General features: G+C 49.7%; 1 protein-coding gene across 1 annotated transcript in view; it reads right to left on the reverse strand.

Moving 5' to 3' along the window:
• Nucleotides 1-232: 232 nt before the first annotated feature.
• Bcl7a (BAF chromatin remodeling complex subunit BCL7A) overlaps nt 233-10304 on the reverse strand; it is a 34644-nt gene continuing 24572 nt past the window's right edge. Inside the window, exons 5-6 of the mRNA XM_057764924.1 lie at nt 6084-6205; nt 233-3197 (exon numbers count right to left, since the gene is read on the reverse strand). Coding sequence (XP_057620907.1) covers nt 3126-3197; nt 6084-6205 — 194 coding nt within the window. The 3' untranslated portion in view covers nt 233-3125. The remainder of the gene's footprint in view (nt 3198-6083; nt 6206-10304) is intronic.

Genomic DNA, 10304 nt, shown 5'->3' on the forward strand with positions numbered 1-10304 from the left:
CATAGATTGGAGCTCTACCTGGCTGCATAAACTGGACAAGGTACACCCTGCTGTCTACTCTGGTGCACAAGGTGATTGACAACACACACCCACAAAAAGGAGTGTCTAGTGGCTGGCCTGGCACCCACCTGGTGTTTAATAATGGCAGCTATCATAACTCTGGCTGGCAGCAGAGTCTCCTACAAGGAATGTTCCAGACTTGTGCAGAGGCATCCAGAGCAGGCATCCATCCTCTTTATCCACCTGATTTTATTCTTTATTATAATAGGTTAAGCCATGGAACTCATGATCTGATTTTGTTTTTTATTTTCTGAAATGAAACCATTGTACATTGTACAAACAATATCTACTGATGGAATAAATAAGTGAAAAATCATACTGCTGTACAACACACCAAAAAAAATTGTAAGAGAGGAAAAAAAAGGTAACAGTGAAAAAAAGGTCTTTATCTCTAACCAGGTCCTCGGCGATAACTAACATTCCAAACCATGACACCGTCTGATGGGCAGTCACCACCCTCTAGGAACCGGTCAATAGCCTTCCGGGTTGTGGGTGTAAGTGCCAGCACTTTGTGGAATGTGTAGCCGCCATTCCCCCACCTTCAAGTTTTGGGGGATGTTTGCCCTGGGAGCCCTTTAGGCCATGGGGCCTGATGTCCACGGAAGGCATTTGCTTAGGATCCCCAGCCCCTGGCTCGGCCAGATGAAAGGTCTTAGATTCTGTGGCGGGGATGAGGGCGGGGGTTCGGGGATGGGGACCATCGGCTCTGGAGAGGACCGTGGCGGGGAAGGAAGCACATTGATTTTGCAGTCTGACCGCTCCGCGTGGAAGGCTTTCCTGGCCAGCGTGCAGTGCAAGGCTGCTGGCTCTTTGCCTGGCGTGGCCGTCGGGGGCACCCGAATGGTCCCCATCAACAGCCCATTCCTACCTTCAGGCACTTCAGAGAAAAACTAATACAGCCTCGGTACCGTGGACCTCGTCGTTGTCTTCATCCTCAACTGCGTCAACTCCTCTTGACTGTCCGGAGAGGCTGCAGTGGACAGAAGAGGTGCAGGTGGCCCTGGCCGCCCTGCTGGCTCCATGGATGCATGTGCTGGGCTCTCCTTCAGTTGTGTGTGTTGTAACCGCTTGTTTCCCAGAAAAAGAAATAAATATCCAAATTCATCTTTCACCAAAATGGAGTTTTGCTGCAAAAGAAAAATGTTGCCCTAGCTCTAGAATCTGGAGGTAAAGCCGCCTTGACCTTGAGATATGTTGGAGGTCGTGCATCTGGATGCTTTCCAGCAAAGACACAGAACACAGTTCTTCATAGAACTGACTGCCTGAGGGGCAAAATTGCTAAGTACAAGAATTTTTTTTTTTTAAGACAGAAACATTTTAGCATTGCTAACTTCAACATTAAGATTTCAAAGTTTTTTTTTTCCCTTATTTCAGGAGATATTTTTGCATGAGGTATTTAAAATTCAGGAACATTTTGATTCTTCGTGAGTATAGGAAATAGACAGCTCCCTTGAAAACAGAAAAAGAAATTGGAGCTTTCCTCCCCTCAGAAACTCTTAGAAAACGGAGCCTGGCAGACACTTCTCATGATGATTGGGAGAAAGATCCACACGTCACAAGGTGGTACCTGAATATGCACCAATTAGCAAACAAAACAAAAAAACAAAACAAAAACAAACACCCCGCTCCCCCCACCCCAACATACAACTCGTAGGGAGTCAGTGCTCCAGTGCAGTAAGAAAGCGCGGGGGGAAGCCGTCAGGTCTGAGGGGTCCGTGGAGGAATTAAGAGCAAACCAGGCCTCAGAACTCAACAGTTGGGCAGCTCGTCCAAGGCGTGTCTCCACTGAGTGAGAGAAAGCTGTCTCGGTGCAATTGAGGGCAGGGGAAGAGGGAGCCTCCGTGGCTCCTTTCTGGGGTCGTGTGCAAATCTTCCCAGTTCCTCGGTGCCTTGGTTCTGGCCTTTGAGGCCCATTTGTTAAGGTCCGCTCCCCAGTGGAGGCTGACAGCTCATGCTGGGAACGAGACTCCATCCACCTGTTGCCTCTGAGAGTCAGAACATGATGCCAGGAGCATCTTGCCTGGGATCTGGGGTGTGGGAGGACAGGGGACAGGGACGAAGGGCATCAGGTTTCCATGGATTTGAAATCCAAGCAATGTCCTGTGGGAGAGTTCAGCACCAACTATTCCTGCTGCCTGCTCCCAACCTCCCCAGCCCTGTACGATCCTAAGGAGACAAGCTCGCAGTCAGCCATTCTGTCCTCGGAGGGCCTGGAGAAAGCAGTGCCAGTGGTGGCCGGAGTGGGGGAGATAGGGTGGAAGTGCCAGAAGAATCTAAAGGCTTTGCATGTCAATCCGGGCTACTGTGGCTTGTAAACCCCTAGCCTCCATGGCTCCAGGTGAGGGTGTGTCCTGAACCAAGGAGGCCAGCCCTTGGGAAGCCAGGCTGACACTTATAGCCCTAGGGGCCCTGGGAGTTGGGGCTGGCTCCAGGTAGGGTGCAGGGTGTGCCCAAACACTGCCCACCTGAACCAGGAGCCACTGAAGGTGCCTGATCTCCTGTTCTCTACCCCGCCTGCTCTGAAGCAGTCTCGGGGCAGGGAGGAGAGAGACAGGAAGGGGGCAGCAGCCAACCAAAATGAATGGGCACTTTGCCAGGAGAGATGCAAAAACCAGGAAGCATGCCAGAGGTAACCTCTAGGGTACAAGGCACAAAAAAAGAAAGCAGAAGGAATTGGTTGAAGAGTGAAAAAGCCCCTATGAAAAGCAAATTCCTGACTGGTACCACCCTCAAATAGCTTATATCATTAAATAGAGAAGTGGGGGCAGGGGATACAGCAGCAACACAAATGTAATCTTGGCTTCCGAGACAGTGTGCAGACACTCCTGAGCTGTCGGCCCACTTCCCAAGGACAGTCACTTGAAGGTTCGAGTGTTTCGCTTCACAGCAGAGCTCGCCAGCATCTGAGAAGTTCCACCGTTCTAGGTTTTTCTTGGATTTGCACTTAGTAAACTTGAAACGTTAGTTCTGTTCGTGCCCAAGAGGAATCGCTTGGGCAGCGTTCTAGAATTAAGCCTGCTGATGTACCTGCCATGAAACATGGACCAAAGGGTTCCACTGGGCGTCTACATCTCTTCAGAGTTCTGTTGAGAACATTCCAGCTTCATCTTTTTAGAGGGTGGCACTCCTTCCAAATCCTTCGGGGGAAGAAGAGAAGGGACTGGGGTCAGTATAAGCAGGGAGAGCAGTTAGGATACAGGTGGGACAGCAGACTGGCTCCAGAGGGAAGAGAGAGAAAACTACTTAGCTCTGCCAACCTCATGAGCTCTACCTGGGGGGAGGGGAGGTTCCAGACACACGGCAAACTTGAAATCCAAATGCTTTGGACAGCGTGTGAAACCCACCTACTCTATGACCACTGTTACTCTGAACCGCGACACGGGTTGTTTCCTCTGTATTTTTAGCCCCTGGCCTTTGATTCCACAAAGCCTAGACCATGTTTCCCTTGTGACTAGTCTTCCTGTCTGTAACCATGGAGGTAAGCACCTAAGCGGAAGGCTCTGCGGTGTGGACTGTTGTCCCTCAGGTACAGGCACCCAGCTTGCTGCAAATGCTGAGCTCATGCTGAGTGGACATATGGACATTATTCTGGGGAAAGGGGTCCATCCTTGTCACTGAATTCTCCAGAAGTCTTATGACACCCCAAAAGGTATTCACTCACCAGCTGTCACCTCTGGTCTCTCAGATCTCAGCCATCACCCGAGACCAAACTGCAGACAGTATCCATGCTAACTGCGCTCCCTGGCCTCTGTGATGTCTTCATGTTACCACAGGCGTGGAATAAAGCCTATGCCTGGACAGCCCCCTCTTTCCACTCATCCCACCCCTCGAAGCCTGTACTCTCCTGAGTTCATGGCTCTCAAACTTCAGGTACAGGAGACTCCTCTCAATCTAAAGAGAGCCCAAGTCACTCAGGCTCCTCTCATGCTTCTCTGCATCAACCCATGCCATCTGTCCTGCATCTGTCTATAAAACTTCTCTGCCTGAGCTACCCTAGTCCTGGAACAGGGCTTGGTCTGTAGCATAGGTTGTGTTAACTGTGTCAAAGAGGCGCCAGTTTGGGCATCAGAACCAAAACAGAAGGCTGAGTGAGCGTTCTCTGAGGACTCCGGACAAGGCTTGGCATCAGGGAAGCGGGTTCTCTTCCTCACTACCTTGGAATTTAATTTTTTATTAAATTCATTCTTTATATGTACTGGGCATGCACATGGACATGTGTGCATGTAACAACATGTGCAGAGAGGTCAGAGAATAGCTTGAGGGAGTCATTTTTCTCTTTCCACTACATGGGTCCTAGATTTTGAACTTAGGTCATCAGGCCTGGCGCAGTGCCTTGATCAGTGGCGTCATCTTGCTGCTCACCCTCCACCTTCTTTGAGACAGGATGTCACTATGCAGTCCTAGTTGGCTGGGAACCCAATATCTAGACTAGACTAGTATTGAACTCACAGCCATCAGCCTGCCTCTGCCTCCCAAGTGCTGGGATTAAAGGCGTGCGCCACCACACCTGACTTCCTGGTTTGCTTTTTAAAGGGAGACACAGATATAAGAAGACAGAGTGGGCAAAGGAGCTGCCAGGGCTGCTGGGTCCTGTCTGTAGGAGCAGCCTTCTGCTGAGCGGAGGATCTAGCAGGGTGAGTCAGCTCGGGCTGCTCCACATCAAGACAGAGACGAGGAAAGTCTCTGGGCTCTCAGGAAGAACAATAGACTCAGGCCAGCAAAAAGGGGTCGTCCTGGCCCCAGAGCGAGGAACATTTTCTTCTTTCCCCTTTTTTTATGATGGGACACGCTAGGCAAGTACTCTACCACTGAGTTACACACAGCTGATGCTTCTTCTGAATCTAACATCTTTTTAAAAATTCTACTTTTAAATTGATTTATTTTGTGTGTATGAATGCACGCATGTAAGAACACCATGTGCCTTTGTCAGATCCCCTAGAACTGGAGATAGACGGTCGTGAGCTCCTATGTGGGTGCTGGCAACGGTACCTGGGTCCTCTGCAAACAGTAAGTGCTCTTAACCCCTGAGCTGTATCTCCAGCCCCTCGTCTGTCAACACACCACAGTGGCCCTGGAGGATGACATCTGTGTGCCTACACTGGGCTCTGGCTGGGTATCTTACCCATATTTTCTCATCTAATCTCCATTGGCGGCTGACAGATTGAGGCTTGGCAAAGGCAGACGCCCAGGGGCTCGGTGATAGAGCTGTGGATAGCAGCTGAGGCGTCACACATGATCAGCAGGTGCTGTGCCGCTGAGCTACAGACCCAGCTCCCCCCTCCCACATCCTGCTATACTTGAGACAACCTCCTCTCTAGGTCTAATACCTTCTTACAGCTCCAGCAGCACCTTTTCAACATGGTGAGCATAGTACCTCCTAGAGATCTGGGCCTATTCTAGGTGGTGAGGACACAGGGCAGGCCAGACAGAGACATGGGCTCTCATTAAGTCTTCCAGGCTGGCTTTGAACAGCTCCTGCCTCAACTTCCCAAGTAGCTGGGATTACTGGCTTGCACCTCCCTACCCAGCAGATTGGAGCTGGATTTGAACCTGGATGAGACTCCATTCTATCTGCCTCCTGCCCCTGGGTCTTATTTTTGCACTGAACAATTCAAGAGATGTTTATGTTCAGTTACAACACAGAAGGGGATCTGAGCAGGGGGCGGGATCAGAAGCAAAATTCCAAAGAAGAACCTATCTGGCCTTCAGGTTTCTGAGATGGAATCTTCCTTAACCTTAAAGGACATGGGGTCACTGGGATGAGGTGGTACTTTCATGGACCCAAAAAATACCGTTACCAAGCTGAGACTAGAACACGAGTGTGCGTGCTCTACCCCAGAGGCTTCCTAGGCAGGACCACGAGTCCCTCCTAGCACGGTGGCCCCAGGTGACAGAGGCTAACACATTCAGCCGCTGCCCAGTGGACAAGCAGTGTTCCAGCTGTCCGACAGTGAAGCAGCTCGACTTTAGTGGACCACGGAGAAGCCTAGCTCCGCCCCACGAGGCTGACTGCGGACGGATACCTGAGAGACTGCCGAAGTTTCTGCTGCCAACCCCGACTCTGCAGATGGCTGCCGTTCCGCTTTTTCTGAGCTGTTGATTGAGTTTTCCATCGAAGACTGTGAATTCTGCTCATCAGAAGCATCTGAGCAAAGAGCAAGACGACAGAAGCTGTTTTCAGACGCATGAGAAGCAGTACCAGATGCGCCAAATACTAAAAATACCCGGATCTGGGTAGTTTTGTGGCTGAGAACTTCCAGAGTTAGATGGGCTAAAACTTGGGAAGTTTTTCGTTTATCAGGTAGCAAGGCAGTTATCAATAGCCAGGCCACGGGGGGCCCTGTGGGTCTCCAACCCTCCTTCCATGCACACCTACCCTGCCTGAAGGACTACTTTGTACGCAATGCTCCCAGAGTCTGGTGCCCTCTGCTGGGCACGAGGCACCATAGCAACCATCTCCTGGCTCCCACAGAGACTTCAGCAGGCTTTTGTGTTTTTCGAAGGGTTATTTCTCTTTTTCGTGGATGGGTGCTGTGCCTGCACTTATGCCTGTGCACCTCATATGTGCCCATTGCCTGCAGTGGCCAGGGAGGAACATCTAATCCCCTGGAACTGGAGTTACAGATGGTTCTGAGCCACCAAGGAACCAAACCAGGGTTCTCTGCAAGAGCAGCACCTACTCTTAATCACTGAGCCATCTTCCTAGCCTCTAATCTTAAAAAAAAAAAAGCAACAAAATCCCACATTTGTTTATTTACTGTATGTGCTTACTTGCCACAGAGAGCGTGCGGCGGTCAAAGAACAACCCGATTGAGTCTGTTCTCTCCTACCGTGTGAGTTCTGGTGACTGAGCTCAAGTTGGCAGGCTCGGGGACAAGCACCTTCACCTGCTGAGCCATCTTGCCGCCCCCTAGACCAGCCCCTGAATCTCTAAGTAGTTAGAATAACCTTGCACTTCTGTCCTATGGACTCCACCTCCTGAATGCTGGGACCCACAAGTGTGCACTGCCATAGTTTATTCAGTTCCGAGGATCAAACCCAGTGCTTCCTGAAGGCTTGCTTCCTGAAGGCTTGGCCAAGTGAGGACCCCACCAACTGAACTAAATCCCTAGCCTAAAATTCCTCTTCATAATTAAGGTAATTTCTCTGGTGACCAAAGTAATGACTAGCTGTAAAAATCCGATCTCGCTGGGAGCCTTCACTCCTTCACTCACTTCGAATGCTCCTGTAGCACCCGTGCCACTACAAGACACAAGCCAGGAACTAAACTGGAGACTTAAAAACACACACACACAGAGACGGAGACATGGGTCACTCTTGATACAAGAGTACCCCGCTTTATTGTGCTCAGAGGCAGCTTACATAGGGACCCTTTGCCTGCTGGAGTGAACTGAGCAAAACACCTGTGCCCACAGCTGCTCTGAGCACGAGACCTTGATGGCAGGGGCGTGGGTTCTGATGAGGTCTGCAGCTGAAAGATCCCAAGAGCTGGGTGTGGCTAAGGATCCCTATATAAGCTGCCCCTGAGCACAATAAAGTGTGGCATTCTTTTTTTTAAAAAAATATTTATTTATTAATTATGTATACAATATTCTATCTGTGTGTATGCCTGCAGGCCAGAAGAGGGAACCAGACCTCATTACAGATGGTTGTGAGCCACCATGTGGTTGCTGGGAATTGAACTCAGGACCTTTGGAAGAGCAGGCAATGCTCTTAACCTCTGAGCCACTTCTCCAGCCCAAAGTGTGGTACTCTTGTATCAAGAGCGACCCATGTCTTACCCCCCACCCCTGTGTCTCTCTGTTTTTAAGTCTCCAGCTTCATTCCCTGCTCACGGACTGTCTTGTAGCGGCACGGGCGGTACAAGACCATTTGGCTTTTTACAACTAACCATTGAGAAAAGAGAAAAAAAAAGTTAAAATCAACTGTGCCGGGCAGTGGTGGTACATGCCTCTATATTCTGGAATAAGGAAGGAGGGTCTGCAGAATCCCGCCTGAGCCTGAGCTGCTCACACAGGGCCACAACGACAGATCACCCTGACTTTATCAATTTAGATTTTACTTATTTATTTATTTTGGTTTTTGAGACAGGGTTTCCCTGTACCAGCCCTAGCTGTCCTGGAACTAGCTCTTGTAGATCAGGCTGGCTTCGAACTTGCAGAGATTCGCCTGCCTCTGCCTCCTGAGTGCTGGGATTAAAGGCGAGTGCCATCACTGCCTGGCCCTTAAATTTAGTGGGAGGGGGCATGTGCACCTCAATGAGGGCATCGGCAAAGGCTACAGGTGGTGGATTCCTGAGAACCAGAGTTATAAGAGTTGTAAACTGCCCAACATGGGTGCTGGGAATCGAACTCAGATCACCGTCAACTGCTGAGCCATATCTCCAGCCCTCACCCTGGTTTTATGCCTTATGTCTTCTTTGCCTCCAAATATTTTTGAGACAGCATGTCTTCTTCTTTCCTCCTCCTTCTTCAAATTTTTTCGAGATACCATTTCTCTGTGTATCCCTGGCTGTCCTGGATCTTAGTCTGTAGAACAGGCTGTCCTCAACCTAACAGAGATCCATCCGTTTCTGCCTCCTGAGTGCTGGGGTTAAAGGCGTGTGCCACCATCATCCAGCTTCTCCCTGGTTTTAAAAAGCCTACTAAGCAACCACGGCTTATTTCCTGAGGCAGAGGAATAACAAAGAGCAAAATCTAAACATGAACTGTGCCCACAGTACTTAGATATTCTTTTAGTTCATGTTTGGATTTTGCAGCTGCCTCGAGTCTGAGGCAGCTGGGGGTGCAGACAGCTACCATGCAGGGTGGGTAGGAGCTCCAGGCCCTACTGGCACTCTGTTCCTATCCAGACTAGCAGCTCGTCTTTCCATGGCTGGCCAGAGTTCCTGTGCTGGGCTTCCTTACAGCCACGGGGGTGGGCGGGGGCGCACTCCACTTACAACTTGGGATGCAGAGGGATGAAGTTTAGAGACAGATCTAAGTTCAAAAACTGCCATTGCCGCTGGTGAATCATGGGATCCTGTCTAAGATCCCTGCCTCCCCTATAATAAATACAAGGTTGACAATAGCCACCCTGGCCAGTGGCATAAGGCTGTGTAAAAAACTAGCATTTGGAAGGCTGAGACAGGGCAAGCAAGAATTCAAGGCTAATCTGGGCTCCGTAGTGACAACCTATCTCAAAAACATGCCCTCCCCAACTGCAAATTAACTCTAGGTGGAAGTAACTGGTGGATTATCTAGGACACAGACTCAAACTCTCCGTAAACCTGGAGGTTCTTTCAGAGTTTAGAATCGTCCACTTATTTATTATATATGCTGGCCTAGAACTCACTGCACAACTCAGGCTGGCTCCACCTGTGGTCTCTTGAACGTTGTGACTATAGGCCCAGGCCTGAACGTCTGGCTTAGATTTGCCTTGAAAATCCACATTAACGGCAGTTCCTCAAAAACTTAAACACACGACTCAGAAATTCTATTTTCAAAAGAACTAAAACCAGAGACTCACAAAGTATTGACTATGAATGCCACAGTGGCACCATTCCCAAAGATGACAGCAACAGTGGGGACGGCCAAACAGAGAAACAAAACGTGGTTTTCCTTACAGGGGAAGGCCAGGGAGACGGCCGGGGGCAGGAGGTAAAGGTGCTAGTCACACACAAGCCTAAAAATCCAGATTTGCTCCCCAGAATCCACGTAAAACCAGGGTGTAGCAGCACATGTCTGTAAACCAGCACTCCTGTGACACAGAGAGATGGGAAGTGGAGACAGGAGACTAGTCGACTCCGAAGGGCAAGGCCAGCTGGCCTGGATTATATAGCACAGCAGCCACAGAGACAGGGCGGAATGCAAGATGCTTCACGTTCTTTACGTAAAGTGTCCACTCTCACCAGCACACGCATGCAGCAAACTGGTCATTATGAGCAAGGCATGGGAGGGAATATGCAGGACGTGCAGTTTCTTTGTGGACTGAGGAGACAGAATATTCTAGACACTGGTGAACTGTTTTTCACTTAGAAATGGTTCAGTTTGGGGGCTGGAGAGATGGCTCAGCAGTTAAGAGCACTGGCTACTCTTCCAGAGGTCCTGAGTTCAATTCCCAGCAACCACATGATGGCTCAAAAGCATCTGTAATGTGATCTGGCACCCTCTTCTGGCCTGCAGAGAGAACACTATATATACGCATAATAAATAAATAAATCTTTAAAAAAATGGTTCAGTTTGCTGGGTGGTGGTAGCTCAGGC

Source organism: Chionomys nivalis, chromosome 3 (genome assembly GCF_950005125.1).
Source record: "Chionomys nivalis chromosome 3, mChiNiv1.1, whole genome shotgun sequence".
Classification (NCBI taxonomy): Eukaryota; Metazoa; Chordata; class Mammalia; order Rodentia; family Cricetidae; genus Chionomys; species Chionomys nivalis.